This window comes from Hipposideros armiger, unplaced genomic scaffold (assembly GCF_001890085.2).
Source record: "Hipposideros armiger isolate ML-2016 unplaced genomic scaffold, ASM189008v1 scaffold_305, whole genome shotgun sequence".
NCBI lineage: Eukaryota > Metazoa > Chordata > Mammalia > Chiroptera > Hipposideridae > Hipposideros > Hipposideros armiger.
The window spans coordinates 1616990-1634827 of NW_017731655.1; the positions used below are offsets into that span (position 1 = coordinate 1616990).

Genomic DNA, 17838 nt, shown 5'->3' on the forward strand with positions numbered 1-17838 from the left:
TGAAAGGGTTTTTAATAGGTGAAAGAAATCATAATTAATAAATTTTTTTAAGATCAACAAGTTACAATTTTCACTTCGAAAACACCTCCAAAGGCAATGTGGACAGTGGAATTCAGAGATATGAGTTATTAAAGCAGTACAGTCTGCTGATGGAAACTGGGATGGCAGCGGGGAAGCTGAGAGAAGATTTAGAACACCTTTCCGATACATGGTCAAAAGTAATAGATTATGCTTGGAATGTCAAAGGGTATAAAAAGAGTTATAGTTAACTCAGAGCTTTCAAGACTGGACAACTAAGTAGATAGTTATATCATTACTTTTCATTTATTTATTATTATTTTTTATATTTTACTTATTTTTTAACATTTATTTTGCAATTATGGTTTACATATATTAGTTTCAGGTGTACAACACAGTGATTAGACATTTATGTACTTTAAGAAATGATTATTACTTTTTATTTTTATACTTTATAACATTTTTTTCTGAAATGGCAAGATTATTGATAGGCTCGTGAGTACATTTGCTAATGATAAACCTGTGGCAAAGTATCTTGTACTTTGTGTGAATATTGGAAAATATGTCTATAAAATTATAGTTTGATTAACTATAGCATAGTGGGCTTTGAAGTTAGAAATATTTAGGACCTTGCTACTAACTAGGCATTTTTAGACCATGGGCCATTTATTTAACTTCCTGAGCCTCAGTTTCCTTGTCTATAAAAATAGGAGTGATAATAGAATCTACTCACTGAGTAATTGTGAGGATTAACATATAGAATACACATAACATAAATACACATAACATACTTAGCATGACTCCTAGAACACAGTAACATTTAAATAGTCTTTCCGTTATATGCAACAAACATTTTAATCAAATGTCTGATATCATCATCTTTCCATTTATGGATAATAGAGCATATCACTGACTATAAAGATTATAAGGAGAGATTGGCAGCTTTAAGGAGGAGTTTGGCATAAAACATCCACCTATGAGAGAGAAACATACAGAAAGTGAGAAAAGCATTTGGAACAGAAAGAAACTGTTGGGTTGCATCCTAAATGCATTTATTGCATTTATTATATACACCGGATATTGTGTCTGGTCCTATGGGAGAAACAGAAATGGTCAAGATGATCTTTGCTTTCAGCGAGTATCAAGCTAATCTATTTTACAAATTGCCGACAAAATGCTTCAGCTCAGGGAAGCATTAAGACTTGAAAATAATTAGTGGATTTCTCGGCCCAGTTGGAAAATCTCAGTCTCTCACTTTTACATGTTGGCTGACTATTTCCTGGCCTTCTACACCTCACAGTACCGATACTGGTAGATTTGGGCCTTGATGATCAAAAAGGACAGAATTTGTGGTATAGTATACATTTTAATTCCTTTCAAATTCTTGGTTATTTTATTATCTTTAGTTTTGCTTTAAACTGCTACAATATTAAATATATATATATATATATATATATATATATATATATATATATATATATATATCCATACACTATTATACTTTAATCTCATTTGAGATTAATTTAGTAAAAGAATATATTCCTGCTGAGAATCTTTTTGTATTTATTATATTTTACAAATTCTTTTCACCACACCTGAATCATCTTTTTTCTTGCTGGATTGCCTTAAAAAGAGTTATTTGAATGAAATTTTGCTATTTTTGCTATTCCAGTGTCCATATGTCAAATATATAATGAGACTCTATAATGTAAAAGACACCATGTTAAACACCGTATGAGGTAAAGTCATGTTGGATCTTATAATCTAGCAGGGAAAAAGAAGAGAGACTGGTAAACCTGTGTGCACGCATACCTGCATTATAAGACTCCATTTAAAATTTTCTTTAAAGGTGAATGCACAAGTAAGCAGTAATTAAGAACTGACAATATTAATGCAAATGATGTATGCATAGTTCAAGAAATTTTTATTGGGCTTTATTTTTGAGGACAAAAGAACGTTAGAATATTTATATGTGTGGTTCAGTAATAGCTCACATTTGTCCCTGGTGACACCATTGAAAAATAGACAAAACAATTTCATCTAGATTAAAATGGATGGCAACTGAAGTATAAAACTTAGTTGGAGATAGACCTTCATTACAAGATATACTGAAAATCATGATTAAACCATTCTGCTTAAAATTCTTCCAATCCATTATTTGCATTTTGTAATTATGCGCTACAATAACTTAGAGTAGCACTGTTTGTTATTCTTGCTATTTACCACCTTTTACTAAAAAATAAATTTCTAATTTTCTGTCTAGTGAGCATTAATAATTGTCAGTCTTAAGTAAAGCTACAATTATGGATTATGTGCCTCTGATGTGGGAAAATTTTTCATTTGCCAAAAGTAATTTTTTAAAATTGCAGGTTTCCCTCTTTTTCTATAGAGGAAGTTTCCCCATGGTAATTTTAGGGGCCTGTTAAGTAGCTCCCTGATATGTCAAGTAATGAACAATCAATGGCAGTACAAGATATGCAAAAGACACAAGACATTTGAAAAGGCAATTTTTTTCTGAAGGTATTTAAAAATTAAAAAGGAAATCTCAGAAAGTTAGCCATGCTACATATTAGTTTATATGCTTTGGTTCAATGGCCTTTACATTATTATTTATTTGAAAATTAATTAATAATGTACATTAAAAATAAAAATTAAAATGATGAAAAAAAGCCTCTGGCTGAGTTACGTTATTGCCTGCCTCATATGATCGGAGTTTTTTTGCCCAGTAGCTAACATAGTATTGTGCACATAGTAGGCAGGCAATGGAAACTTGATAAATGAGTTAAAAGTCAATTCTTTGTTCATGATTTTAGTTAGTTATGTAATCTATAATCATTCAGTGACTCATTTTGTCTTTTAAAGACCATTTATTAATTAACTGGACCATATGACCATGATAACACTCCTTTTTATCTGACAACATAGTTCACGTTCAGTTTTCACATTTTCTAACAAACTTGTATACACAGCTAATTAATAAGTACTTTGAGCTATGTGATATCCTGCTGCAAACCCTCCAATGACTGTTCTTGTCACTCTACATTAAAGCCATAACTCGACTAATGGTCTAATATCCTTCAGGATCTGCCCCAGGCCACACACCACCAAAGGTCATACCTTTGACCTTATCTCCTACTGCTCTAGTCCCCCCTCACTCCTGCTCCAGCCTGCTGCTCCTCCTCACTGACTCTGATAGAAATTCCTCTAAAACAGGAGCATCTTTATACCTCAGGGCATTTGCACTACCTGTTTTGTTTATCTGGAATGTTCTTTCTCCAAATATGTGCAAAGCACTCTCCCTCACCTCCTGTAAATCTTTATTCAGAGAACAGGTTCTCCTTTCCTGGGCATCAGATTTAAAACAGCAAGAACGCCCCTCCCAAATATATAAATCTTTGTCTTCTTTATTTTTCTTCCAACACAGTACAATCAGACATTGTACATTTAACTGATTTATTTTGTTATTTTGTTGTATCCTTCTTTAGAAGATAAGCCCCTCATGGAAAGGTTTTTGCATGTTCCAGTAACATCTTTATCTCAACACCTGGAGCAGAACCCAGTGCCAAGTGGGGGCACAGTGAACATTTGCTGAATATGAAAAAATCTCCATCCTGAAACTGCCAAAATAAATTAGTGATAGAATGACGACATTTATTTTCATTCACTTTAATTCTACTTGGATGAGTACTAGTGTTATTTCTTTAGTATTAACAGGGATTTAAACACAAAGGGTCCAGATGGTCAGATATCATAATGAAAGGCATATAGAAATGTGTTTTGAATTGGTGCCAATTTGGCAGCAACATCTGAGCAGCTTCATCAGCCTATATTCTTTACAGATTCTCTATATCTCCCTAAATAGACAGTGGATGCTCCTTATGGGAAAAAAAAAAAAAGAATAAAAAGCAGTTTTCGAAAATTTAAACATTGTTTGGTGTGGGTGTCTCTGAGCTTACAGCCCGTTCAATTAAGTGTGACCCAAATGTTTTTATTAGTGTTTCCATTGATATACATATAAATGATCTCATTTTATTTGAAGGTCACGATCTTCAAAAGCAATTCTAATGCTGCTACATGACAGTAAAAAATACAATACCTAAATTTAGAAATGGTCTACTAAATCATTAGATAAGGAAAATCTATAGATTGAGGACCATATCTGTCCACTTACAGAAATGTTTGATATTTTGGACAACATACAATTTTACAAGAGATTTGAAAATATTTTACTAATAAGAAAAGAATGAGATGGGTTAACCAGGAAAGGCATTGTAGAATAATTCTTTAATGCATCAGACACACTGAAACAGCTAATATTTTTTACTTTAAAGAAGTTGGGTTTTGCAACATTGTAAGTTGTGTATAATGACAGGAAATGTATGAGAAGGGAAATTTGTTCCCATCGACCCTGTAAAGATTTTGAAGAAAGAAGTTTACATCATCAGTAAAACTTCAGTAAGAAATAGGATGACATCATCGAAGAGAAATCATCTAAGAATGAGGGCATTTTTATTTCATTCTTTTGTCTGTAATAAGCTTTTACTTTTTAAAGTAGATAATCTGTTTTTAAATGCTTGCTTTCTGAAAGCAGTAATTGGCCGATATTACCTGATACCGAACAATTACAGCAAAATATCTAAGATACAAAAAAAAAAAAAACACTTCAGGTTTAATTTGGGAAAATGCAGTGAGTTTTCCAGTTTCCTGGAACAGCAAAACAAAAACAAAAAAGGGAGAATTAAGATCATAAAAAGAAATCTAACCACAAACCATTACTTCCTTTTATGTATTCCTTTTATTTATTTAATTTTATTTTTGTACTATGTGTCCAACGCACGTTGGGTATACTTTGTATCGATTTATATCAATTTGTTATTACATTTAAGAAGCAAACTTAAATGGTTGATTTTTATATGGAGAAAATTAAGGCTTAGAGCTGTCAGAGAATAAAACTAAGCTAGTTTTTGCTTGCTGATCAAGGTAGAGCTGCAACACTTGAGAAAGTTCAGAAAGTTTTCCTGATAACTGAAAAAAAAGTACGAAGGGGTATTTCTTATTAAGAGAGGTCCCATACACGGCTGACCATCATACAACGTGAAGGTGTTAGAGCCGAGAGTTGATCCAGGTAATAGTCTGACTTCAAAACTCTGCTCCTAACATCTGTTGTTACCAACACAATGCTGACTACAAATGGCTTAGGGTACAGAAGGAAGAGCAAATATAAGCAACCTTGCTTCTAACCACAGTGCCTATAGATATGTTCATTATACAAACTTCTTATTAACTGTGCAATAAAATGAACTCCTGGCTTCCCATGGGTTTTTGTGCATGTTGACGGTTATCTCTCAGAATTGGTCACTCATACCACTGAAAGCAGACTACTCTTTCAGTAGGCCATCTCAAAGGAGCCATATTGGTCAGAATAGGAGCCCCTGCTCAAGAAAACGTTTTTGTGCACAGTGCCCTGGCTGCTGGCCTCATCTGCATATTTTGAAACCTTGGCTTCTTTCATTGGGGCACATTACTTTTTGAAAGTACTTCTGTTATTTGAGACTGTTCTTGTATTTTTATATTATTTCAAGTTTTTAGTTATGTGGTTCCATCCACTAGTAGAATTTACAATAATCTGTGATAGTGGTGATTTGTTAAATATGGAAGGAAATGAAGTCTTTTTATTGCCACAAATGTAAATGCCTGAAGTGCCCTTCTGCGAATGAGTAAGCAAAGCAGAGTAAACTAAACTAAAAATGTTACATTAATGTGTAGGCAGAGTCTTGGGACAATTAATAGACAAAGTAAAGCTTTTGGCTTTGTTGTTTTTTTTATTGGCTTGAGATTAAATTAGATACAAAAGCATGCATAGCATGTACACTTAATTGGCGTGTGATCTGATCAATAAAATTTACTTTCTTTAATGATATCCTTGTAAGTCATATTCCATTACTGGTTTATTCAAAATAATACAATAATATAATCAGTCACTATCTACCACCTTACCCCAATATTATTGTATAGCAAAAAATAGACTTTTTCTATCTAAAATATCAGCTTAATGGAATTGCTTTTAGTCTCATCTGCCAGGGATTTGAACAAAATTAAAAGCATCACTCTGCCAAATTTTATTTTTACCCTATTTTTAGTGTCATCTCATTTACCTTAAACTGGATAAGGGGAAAAAACATGCTCTTCAGTGGCTTCCCATGAGACCTATTGTCTTCTCTTGATCTGGATAGATGTGGCTTTGTCCAGCTTCTTCTTTGTGGGCTCTTGGTTGCTTCAAATGGCCTACTGAATTAGAACCCAGCACAACGTCACTGGCCTTCTCTTCCATGGGGTCTACCTCTAGTTCTGCTTCCTTGTCCCTATAGTCATGGAGAGTGTTGGCCAAGCCTAACACAATACCACTTACTTGCCTTTGCCCCCAATTTCCCAGGTGAGAATCAGCTCCTGGCCCACTGTCTTCCTCCTTGGAGAAAGCAAGTTCTCTGAGTAGCTCCTGTGAAACCCTCTTATTAACCTGATAATAGAACGTGGCTTCCATTACCCTTTCTCCAACTGGACAGGGAGACTCTCAATGCAGCAATGGTTCTCTCCAAAGACATGTCTACTCTTTTATAGCCCTGCAGTGAGTGAGCAAGGATCTTGAAATAAGTTTCTTTGAAAGTCTGCAGAGGAAGTTTTATTATTTTATTATTATTTTTTTTTTAGCTGAGCTATCCTGCCACCTTTTGGCCACTCAGCGGCAGCTCAGCTCGGCCGGGCATCAAACCGCTGTTGCTCAGAGCTCAAACTCTTGAGTGAGCTCTTAACCAACTGAGCCATTCGGCCCGGCCCCAGAGGAAGTTTTAAATTTCACTTTGGAATTTTATATCTATTGATCTTGGTGTTAGGGTGAAACTTTCATGTTAACCATTTTTTTCCCAACTGTTGAAAACAGTACTCACCATTAAAAACAGGGAAAGGAGGTGAGAGAAATTTCTTTCTATTGGAGTATTTATGACCCTGCATGTTATGTTCACTTTAATGGCTTGATTTAGTCATTACAACTCTGTGGGATTGAGGATATTATTGTCAACTTATAGAGGAGGAAGCTAAGTTTTAAAGAGTAAATTTATAAAGATAATATAAATACTGTGGAAATAGAAATGTGTCTGATGGAAAGCTCCTGCTTTTCCTGCTACACCACCACAGGTAAAACGTATGCATCTAATCACCAACGTTAGCGTAGGACTGCCCAATCTATTAATGAATTAATTGCCTTTTGTAGACTTGGATATAAAAATCAGATCATTTCTATTACTAATTGATTTTGGACATAGCATAAAATCTTAACACTGGCTGAGTCTTAAAATATATATTTAATTTTTTTTTCAGACAATAGATTTTGAAGGTTTCAAGCTATTTATGAAGACATTCCTGGAAGCTGAGCTTCCCGATGACTTCACAGCACACCTTTTCATGTCATTTAGCAACAGGTTTCCTCACTCTAGTCCAATGGTAAAAAATAAGCCTGCTCTCCTTTCAGGTGGTAAGTTTCATTATTTCCCTTAACTATTTATATACAGTAAAAACCTCAAAGTGGAAATCAACATAAGTTCTCTATAACAGAAGAGATGGTTTGCTTAACATTTACCTTTGTTGCAGGATTTATACTTTCATACTAAGTTGTGCAAAGTATTTAAAATGTCTCCAAAATAATAAATGCTAAACATTATAGGAAATATGCCTTATCTTTATCCATCTGTTGTCATTCACCGTCTTAGAAGTCTATGTTTAGGTAATAATTTCAAGAGATACTTTCATCAAAGGTATATATAAAAATGTAGTCACCAAGCAGTTATGTCTAGAAAACATAATATTTAATAACAATTGTGCAAATTACTAACATACTTCCACAGTTTTATATTATAAGTTCAGAAAAGAGTTTTGATTTTTCTCTTAGCTACTTAAATTTTTGTCACCATAGAGATGATTAGTTCTTTCATTATGTGTAGCTTTTTAGAGCTGTCTAATACATTAATACCTGTTGTTAATTGTATCACTCACCATCCAGCCAGGAAAACCGAAATCTCACAATGTAAATCTAGAGAATGTAACATAGGAAACTGGTTGAACAGTGTTGTAGAGTTGATAAAGCAAAGATGGACACTGAGGTAATGCAGAAGCAGAAACACATGCCGCCCTAGGGTGGAGGAATCAAAACCCAGAAGCTTGAAGGAAGGAACTCTTTGAGCTGAGATGCAGAGTTCTGAGGGGAGGGTGTTGTCTGGCGGATCTTGCCCTCAGACCTCTGTGATGGGAATACTTCCTGACTGGTTTTGATAACTCAGGAGCTCAAGGAGGGACCTATAGACCTGATGTCAGACCTCTTAGAAGTATCACCATGGTCTGTGCAGAACCCTGTAATGGGAGCTCGCTGGGCCTTTCTTGGTGTGGAGACTAGAGCTTATTGCTACTGGAACTACATGGTGTGAGGGTGAAATTCTGGAGAGATCTAATAGGAAGTGCAGGTGGATGAGCGGGACCCAGTCCCTTGCCTTTCCTTCCTTCTAACGTCTCTGTCGTGCGCCCTGTGAACCTCACAGATTCCTAGCTGACCATGGAGAAATGTAGTCTATAGAAGCATTTCTCTAACGCTTTGATCTCAACGGTCTTTTGGGACCTGAAAAATTATTGAGGACCCCAAAGAGCTTTTGTTTATGTGGGTGATATCTATTGCTATTTACCATATTAAAAATGAGATCTTCTAAGAATAACAATGAGCAACCCATTACATGTTAGCAAAAATAGCATATCTTTGTGAAAAGTGACTATTTCAAAATATATTGAGAAGAGTGGCATAGTTTCACATTGTTACAGTGTCTTTAATGTCTGGCTTCATAGAAGACAGCTGAATAATCATACCTGCGTCTGTGTTTACATATCATGTGTCATATAGCCTCTTGGAAATGCCACTGTATACTCATGAAAGAATGAGGGTGAAAAAAGCAAATGATATCTCAGAATCGTCATTGAAAGTATTTTGATCTTACAATCCCCTGAAAAGAGCCTGGGGAATCCCAGCTGGGCCAGATCAGAGACTCCTAGCCTTAGCATTATCGAAGTGTGGGTAAAGAGATGCGGAGAAGTTTAAAAACTGGCACATTCATTAATAAGAATTTTAAAACCTATAATTAAGACATAGGTGGTTCAGCCACAACGAAAAGTTGGGCAATCGGATGACGAGTGTACACTATTAACTCGTATACTGTGCATCCTCCACTTATGTTAATGAAATAAAGTATTTTTCCTACAGCCACCACATGTTGGCCCAGGCTTTTGTAAAACAAGTGTACGTTTTCCACATGATATATTTTGATCCCTTCAAGTTATATAACAATTAATGCATTTATCCTAATCTTTAACTACGCATAAAATAGTTTTAGTTCCTAAAATAACTCCCTCCCTATTGTGAATTGAGAGGCCTCACCGCATTTGCTGTTTTTTTCTGAATGAGCTCTATTTGGTCTGTCTCTAGAGTGTGGATAGAGCTTACTGGTATCAGAGCTTACCACTGTTCAGTGCTGGGCGTTTTAAAATGGGACAATAGCTGACTTTGATCTAGAAATGAACACTTCCCACTTCTCCATTTCGTGCTTTCAATAGATTGCACATACCTTAGACTGAATAAAATACAAATGTTGTTCCTTATTTAACTTTACGTGAAGCAATACTGTCTTTGGGTTTTGGGGAAAGGAGAAGGGAGAACATTCTTTGATATGTTGTCTGAGTAATTGTGTCAGACAGGATAGAGAACATAAATTACTTAGGCAGTGTTGCCAGAAATTTGAATCTCACACCCTTTTTATCAAATAGCACATAGTAAGTACTACATAGCAGATGCCAAATTTATAAGGGATAGAAATCAAATGAGGTTTCAAAATGGAAAAAAAAAATAAGGACTAACAGCTTGTACTTCATTTGGGACAGTCACAGACCTACTTGAAAGGAACTGCAAGAGAAGCTGTGTAACCCTCATGCAGCAATAATACATTAAACTGTGATTCCTTTTTAAAGCTTGGCGTCCATGTTTTAAAACATAAATGAAGGAGCTATGGTAAGAGTAAAAAAGAAAATTAGTTTTTGTGGAGTAAAAAAATTTAAAATAATTATGAATGAGTGTGAAGGTTGTGTGTGTAGTTGTGTTTTGTTGAGCTTGTAAGATACCTAATGACCCATCTGGCATTTTGTATAGTGGATTATTTATTTTTTGGAACATTTTGTTGCAATATAAGTGGTTCTTATCACCTAGTTAAATGTAAGATGATTACTTCTACTATCCCCATGTTGGACTTTTAATTTTTAGAGATATCCCTAATGCACTATCTTTCCAACTTTCTCATAACCTCTGGGCTTCATTGTAAACACAATTTCCTTTATTCCTTACCTCTTTGCTAGTCCGGTGATCAACTTATTTAATCTTCATCCCTAAAATATATCATTTGAACTTCTCTGTTTACAGAATTGTTCAAGCAGTTGGAACCTTTGTATTTCTGCAAGTGGCTCGTAAACTCTTAAATATGAATCAATTATGATCTCATAACTCAGTTCCTACAACTTGAACACTGAGTGTGACCAAAGAGAAATTTCATAAAACTGCAGATTGCTGCCACTACAAGTTCCTAACACCCAATATTAACATGGCCTTGATACCCCTTCAGTTTAAAAACAAAAATCTATTGTAATATGTATTTATTCTTGATATTTTCTGCTGATCAATTTGGTTAAGCTCTTCAAACCTTTTTTTAGTTTACTCAAATCTTCCCCCCTCATTCTCAACAGCTGACATTTATTCACATAGTACAAACCTGCCTCAATTATCCCCAGAACTTTTTCTTCAGCCCACAGAATATATATTAGCTATATTCCAAATGGAGATCTCCCTTGGATGTCCCATAAGGAGTCAAACTAGGTGTGTCTGAAAGTCAAATAATTATATTCCACCCATACCTGTTTCTCTCCCTATCTTCTCTCTTGGTGAATGGAACCTGTGTATCTATCAGTTTTCCAACTCTAAAACCTTGGACTTTTCCTACCCTCCACTGGCTCATGTCTAGTTAATTACAAAACGCTTCCTATTACTCATGATAACTTCTTCTTCTGAAACATTCTCCCAGTGTCAGTTTGATCCATCATTGCTTGTATTATAGGCTTCAATTAGCATGGTTCCCAATAGGCCCTGGCTTCTCATCTCCAAAATGTTCTTTCTAACACAGAAGCTTTATTATTTTACTCTTGGGTTTCCAAGTTTCAGGCCTTCCCTATCACCTCGTGGAATGTTTTTTTTTTTTTTCAAACTTTTATTTTCCAAGAGAATTTAAATCCTTGATATTTAAAGCCAATTAAAGCAGAGTTTCTTTGGGGAGGGGGTTGCAAGGGACATATGAACACAGAGAGTCTTAGTCACTCTGCCTTTGCCCCTCCATTTAAAACACCCCGTTTTTTTTTATTGGGGAACTGTATGTTTTTCCAGAAGCCATCAGCTCCAAGTCAAGCAGTTGTTTCTATCTAGTTTTGGAGGGAGCTGCTCAGTGGCCCATGTGGGGATCGAACCGGCAACCTTGGTGTTATGAGCATTGCACTCTAACCACCTGAGCTAACCGGCCTCCCCAAGACAGCCCTTCTGAAGTACCCTTAATGAGACCACAGGGCCTGGAAAATGCCATTAAGAAGATGATAAAAGCTGAGTTCCATAGCATTAAGCCCAATGCCATGCAGCTTACAGAGTCTGCCTATAGTCCAAAATGCTCTCTGTCTCATTGCCCCATGTACTCCAGACCCTTTTCATATCCAATTATTGCCTGTGACTTAAACATGCTCTGCTTACTCAGAACTCTGTATTTTCCTGCATGATGTTTCCTCTGCCCTTATCTCATCACAAAACCTGACTTCTTCAAGCCTCAGCTAATGCTTCACTGTAATTCAGTAGCACATGCAATGATCCATGCTAGGATTCAGTGACCGATAAAATGGGTATGCAACTGGGACGCAAGCATGGGACCCTTGTAAAGGCCACACCATCTACCTCTGGTTCATCCTTGCCCCTCAACCCACTCCCAACTCCCACATATGCCAACTCAGCAAAAACTCCTGGAATGAGCTACCTTTAACTAAATTATCTTTCATTTGTATAGGATAACAATTAATAGTAGTTATTAGTACCATACTTTGTCTAAGAATATAGTAATTAAAAGAGAATATAATATGACTTATTAACTGGTTCAGATACTCATACTGTATATTCCTATTGGGCTCCACAATGTCCAAAACATTGACTCTGTAATATAATAGTAAATGGTCTTTGTTCATCACGTGTCGGTGTAAGAGAGTTTTGTTATTATTTCTTATTAGTTGCCTTACAAGGCAGAAAGAGGAAAGATTTTCCTAACACTCTTTAAATCAGATCATGTAGCAAGTTGACCTGTTTTTCCATTTAATTATTCATTTTATTAATTCGTTACTTTGTGCATCCAACCATCCTTTTTTTATACACTTTATGTGCAAGGTGTTCTGTAGGAAAGCTGAGGATCCTCGAGAACCAAGCAAAAGACAGAAAACAGGTGATCAAGTACATTACAATGAAATAAATGCTACGATCTATTTATCAGGATCATGTGACTGAGATGTTAACCATAAATTGAAATTATCCAGGTTAAGTAGAGGAAGGGGCAAATACAGGTTGGGACAGGATGGGAAGGGTGTTGCAAGGTGAAAAAGTAACGTGCACATTTCTATTCGAGTATAAACAACACGTCTCATCGAAGCATAATACACAAAATGTAAGACATTCAGTATTTACTCATTCAAAAATATTTATCGAACACTTATAATGTGCCACATACTATGCAAAGTTCTGGGGAAACATCCGTGAGCAAAATGGAACTCTCCCCACCTCATAGAGATTTACAGTCTGTGGGGAGAGCAAGACTAATAAGTAAGTAAAAATGTATAGCATGCCAGTGCTACTGGGGAAAATGAGTCACACAGGCAGACGGCACAGGTTGAAGCTCAGGGTGACTGTGAATCCTGGGCTTCTCACGACTGAATAAAACTGAGATAAGGGTCATACAAAGATCATATCTGAGGATCCCAGAACAGATGGTAGTCAGGACCTTGGAACTATTGGACACAGCCTGGAGGTGGGTTTGCCGGAGGAGTCCTGGCGGGATCAGAGTCCCGATGGCCTTAAGAGGACGAAAGACGGTAGAGTTACTGGGATCACTGAGGGATCTGAGTCTATGCCTTGGCTCAGTTGGGCTGCAGTAGATCAAATTACTGGAGGGGAATGGCTGGAAAAGATGGAAGAGAGGTAGCCAAGGCCATATGGTAAAGAGTTTTGTCTGTCGTGCTAAGTTTTGAATTGTATCCAGAAGAAATTGGAAAGCCATTACAAGGTTTTAAGCCAGAAAAGAATCACACTGCCAGTGGTGTGGAGGCTATCATGAAGGGGATTGAGGCTGAAGGTCTGAAAGCATCCAGAGATACTTACGAATGAAAAAAAGTAACAGCTATCTCTGAAAAAGATTAGGTACTTTTTCTGTGGTCCCTTTTCACTGCCTAGCCCATGTTGCCATGGTTAATTGATTTGTGCTGTTAAGCTATAATATTATTAGTGGAATATAGCTTTTTTCATGTGTTCTATGCAATCAGAGAGTCACAAGTACGGTTTTTAGGTAGAAAAGGAGAAACAATTCCTTTTTGTCCATAAGGAAGTTAATCAAATTAAGAACAGAAAATTGCACAATGAAAATGAAGTACTTGAACCTTTGGGAAAACATTCTTTTGCCAAGTGACTTTACTGAATGTTCTTGCCAAAAGACACACTTCATTAATTGTGCTGAGAAGAAACTACACAGAACTCTTATCAGGACTATCTTGAGGATATTAAAAATGTGTGTGTGTGTGTGTGTGTGTGTGTGTGTGTGTGTGTGTGTGTGTGCTTTTTTACTGTAGGTAGCTTTATAGGTCTTTTGTGTCTAATAATCTACTTCAGTTTTCACAATGCTAAAAAGGGCAGACAATTTCCTGAGAAACACAAACTGAACAGAGTAAAGGCTTATGTGACTATGAAACAGAAAGATTATTTGCACATAGTAGGCTTTTCAAAAATATTTGCACTTTTATTAATGTTGATGCAATTTTACTGTTGTTAATAATGATTCTATACAGTCTGTGCAGCTTACATACCTACATATAAATGCTCTTGAAATAAAGATAATAGAATTTCTATCCATTGGCAAATTAGCATTTATTTATTATGTATCAACCATTACATTTCTTATGCCTCCATAGTACCAAATCCACACTTCTAATAATTATTAATAGTAATCCACAAATTATTTTACTCCAATAATTCTTCTATTGTGAAAACCCTTCACTGAAACCAGAGATAACTCCATAACTTCAAGTACCCATTCATGATAAAATTACTGTCAGTTAAGGAAAAGTTTCCCTATAACCTTGCTTTTAATTATTAAATCAATTTGAATATATTGGACTTAATTACACAGGTTTATTATTCTTTCTGAATATTCTAAATAAAATTGTGGTGTTCAAATTTTCCATCTTTGCTATTAGATTTATTCACCCAGAATAAAGGTTTTTTTGTAGTTTCAGTTACATCTTAATAACTACATATTACATGATAGTGTTATCTTAAGATTGTTGCACTGTGATGTTCGCAAATATTTTTTACAGTTTTTGAGATGCCAATACAGGTAAATATGATATTCAGTATCTTGCAGCGTTCCAAAGCAATCATAACATTATTTAGTTTTTGATATGCTCTAAAAATGCCTCGTAATAGCCAGAAAATATGCAGTGGTATTGAGCATTTGCTTTGATCCACTAGAATGAAAGCCTTGTGAAAATGGGACTTTTCAACTGCTTTGTTCAATGCTTTATCCCCAATGCCTAGAACGTGGTTTTACATGACTAACAATGAAAGGTCCTTAATATTTATTTGGTTTTATGTTTGTAAAGGCATGCTAGTTTTATACCCATTAGAAAAAGCAGATAAGCAAAAAGGAAATCATTCATAATCCATATCTCTGTAAGAAAATGCTGGTAAAATTTTGGTAAACATGTATGCATGTATGTGTTTGTTTACACATGCAGGCACACATGTACACATGTTTCTCACAAACATGTCTTATAGTGGCCCAAGGAATGGTCTGAACGTAAGATGAACATTCGGAGCTCGCAGACATGGCTAGGATTTCTAATTTCCTTCCAAAGGTTTATGAAATAATCAATGTATGCACTCTTAAGTGTCTTGGAAACCAGACTCCTAAAACAAAAGGTCATTTATTGAGAGGCAGAAGACAGATTTCCTCTGATTTATTTTCCTCTCCCTCACCCCATGGAATTATCCTCAAAGCATGAAATCCCAACTCAGACTGCCCTTTGAATTGTGGCTGCATTACTTGTCTTTGTCTCTGTTTGGCCAAATGTAAATGGAGAAAAGTGCATCTATCTTACTGGGTATTGTGGGACTAAAAAACATAAGGTATTAGGTGCGTTATAAGCATTCAATGCATGCCGGCTATTACCATTATTCATTAAGCAGGATATTTTCCAGAGTTTTAGTTTGCAGACATAGGATAATGGCCAAATTCAATGTAGTCCCCCTCCTCCACCCCAAGATGTCATATATTCTGAAAGAGTACAGTAAAATTTAAGGAGTATTATGCAATTTCTTTATAACAAAGAAATTTCTTTATGTGACAAAAGTAGAAATTTTGGTATCATAACCTAATCTAACATGTGTTTCTCTCCCCCACAACCCCCATACTTAAGTATATTTAAAGAACTGAGAGCAATTCAACCAACTTTCAGTTCTCTACCTGCAGACATTATGTCGTCTGCATTGTCTAATCTGGCAGCCACTCGCCCAATGTAGCTATTTAATTTAAATTGAAATTAGTTGAAAAGTAAGCAAAAATTCAGTTTTCATGCACACCAGCCTCATTTCATGTGCTCAACAGCCATTTGTGGCTTATACTACTATATTGACAGCAATATATATATATATATATATATGGAAAATACTGTGTTAGACAGGACTGATGTGGACAGATCTTATTTTAACTGCTTTTGAAAAGTGCCTACAGCTTGAAATTAGGTGACCTGCCTTTAGCCCTTGATTCCTCAGATTGTTATGTGACCATCAGCAGTTTACTTTGCTCTCTGACTTTTCACCTCTTGTCTCTAAAATAAACTTATAGGGTCCAATAAGGCCATTGTGTTCAATGTTGTTGGGACACAGCTGGAAGTGTTGTGCTTATTTCTCCTTCACAGAAGTGGCTCTAGAACAGTACCCCAGAGACCTGTGCTTCAAACCCTGTTCCTTGTAATTGTTTGTTTGGGGTTTTGCCAATGTCCAAACATGCAACTCAGTGTAAGTTCTTAGAAGGACTTTGCTGACATTGGTCTCTTGTCAGTGACTGTATCCCGCTGCCCCTCCTCGCTTAGAGGAATCACAGCCTACTTTACATTCCTTGTTGATTGGCAACCCAATCTATCTCATTTTGTTGCCAGTTTGTATAAGCACAAAACAATAATTCTAACACTACCTTAAGACAAACATAGTTGGAAGTGTAAAAATCATGAAATATATAATAATGCCAAACAACTGTTTGTGCTCTTGATTATCTATGCTACTCATCATAACTATTAAAATGGATTTGGGAAGTAGGATTAGGCTATGTGACAAATTGCTTCATAAGCCTGATAAATGTCTGCAGATTGAATCCGTATTTTAAAAAAAAAATAGAAAATCCAAATTGCCAGTGATTTAGTGCCTTAGAAATTTAGACATGTAACTCATGTTTTTAATTTTGAATATTTCATTTTAATAGATGAAGGGAAATGGGAGATAATGCTAATGTTTTCAGTATCTAAAATGCAAGTGTTTGGAAAACAAAACTGGCAGAGGCAGTGATTGACAAGTACCCCAAACTTATTTGCTAATAATTGAACCTTGAGACTGGAATTAAAAGTAGCTATTAGAACAAAATTTTTCAGGTTATTGTTTCCAGAAATGGAGTATCTAGATTTTAGTAAAATGAAAATCATGTGCTTGAAGAGTATGATAACAGTAGGCAACGTTCAATTTGACAAATGCTAACTATTTTTGTAGTTAGAACTTTGAAAAGAATTGTGTGTGTGTGTGTGTGTGTGTATGTCAAAATCATCATAAAAACAGAAAATTACTCTCAAAGTACAAGATACTTTACCTAATAAAGTTAATACACTATAACTACAATGCTTATTTTTCACTTAGTACTTTATTGCACACTGTAATATTATATGTATATATATATGTATATATATATATATATATATATATACACACACACACATACATACATACACATATACACACATGTATAGATATATATGAGTATGTGGACATAAATGGTGTGTGTGTATACGTACTTCACTTTAGTGAAGAGATATTTAAAGAAGCATAATCTTAGGCAGGTTAGAGAACCTGCAAAGTGGGTGTCAATCAAGTGCATGACCTTTAGAGCTAAATATTGACCACATGAGTCCAAAGAAACACCTTTTATTTTCCTTAGCTTCATGTTCAGCTCTAGTTCCCAAGAGAGTTTCACCAATGTTTGGGTGGGTTAAAATGGCCTTTGTTAACGGGAAGTAGAATTTTGAGCCTCTTCGTCAGAGGTTATTGCAGCTGAAGAGGAATGTAGGATTCCATTTACCATCTCACTGAGGAGCTCTAGTCAAGAAACCAGGCTTGCAACTTCTTGTTTTCCATTT

General features: G+C 35.5%; 1 protein-coding gene across 1 annotated transcript in view; it reads left to right on the forward strand.

Moving 5' to 3' along the window:
• DGKB (diacylglycerol kinase beta) overlaps window positions 1-17838 on the forward strand; it is a gene marked incomplete at its 3' end in the record, with an annotated part of 506452 nt that overhangs the window by 163003 nt on the left and 325611 nt on the right. The window contains exon 5 of the mRNA XM_019659894.1: window positions 7393-7546. Coding sequence (XP_019515439.1) covers window positions 7393-7546 — 154 coding nt within the window. The remainder of the gene's footprint in view (window positions 1-7392; window positions 7547-17838) is intronic.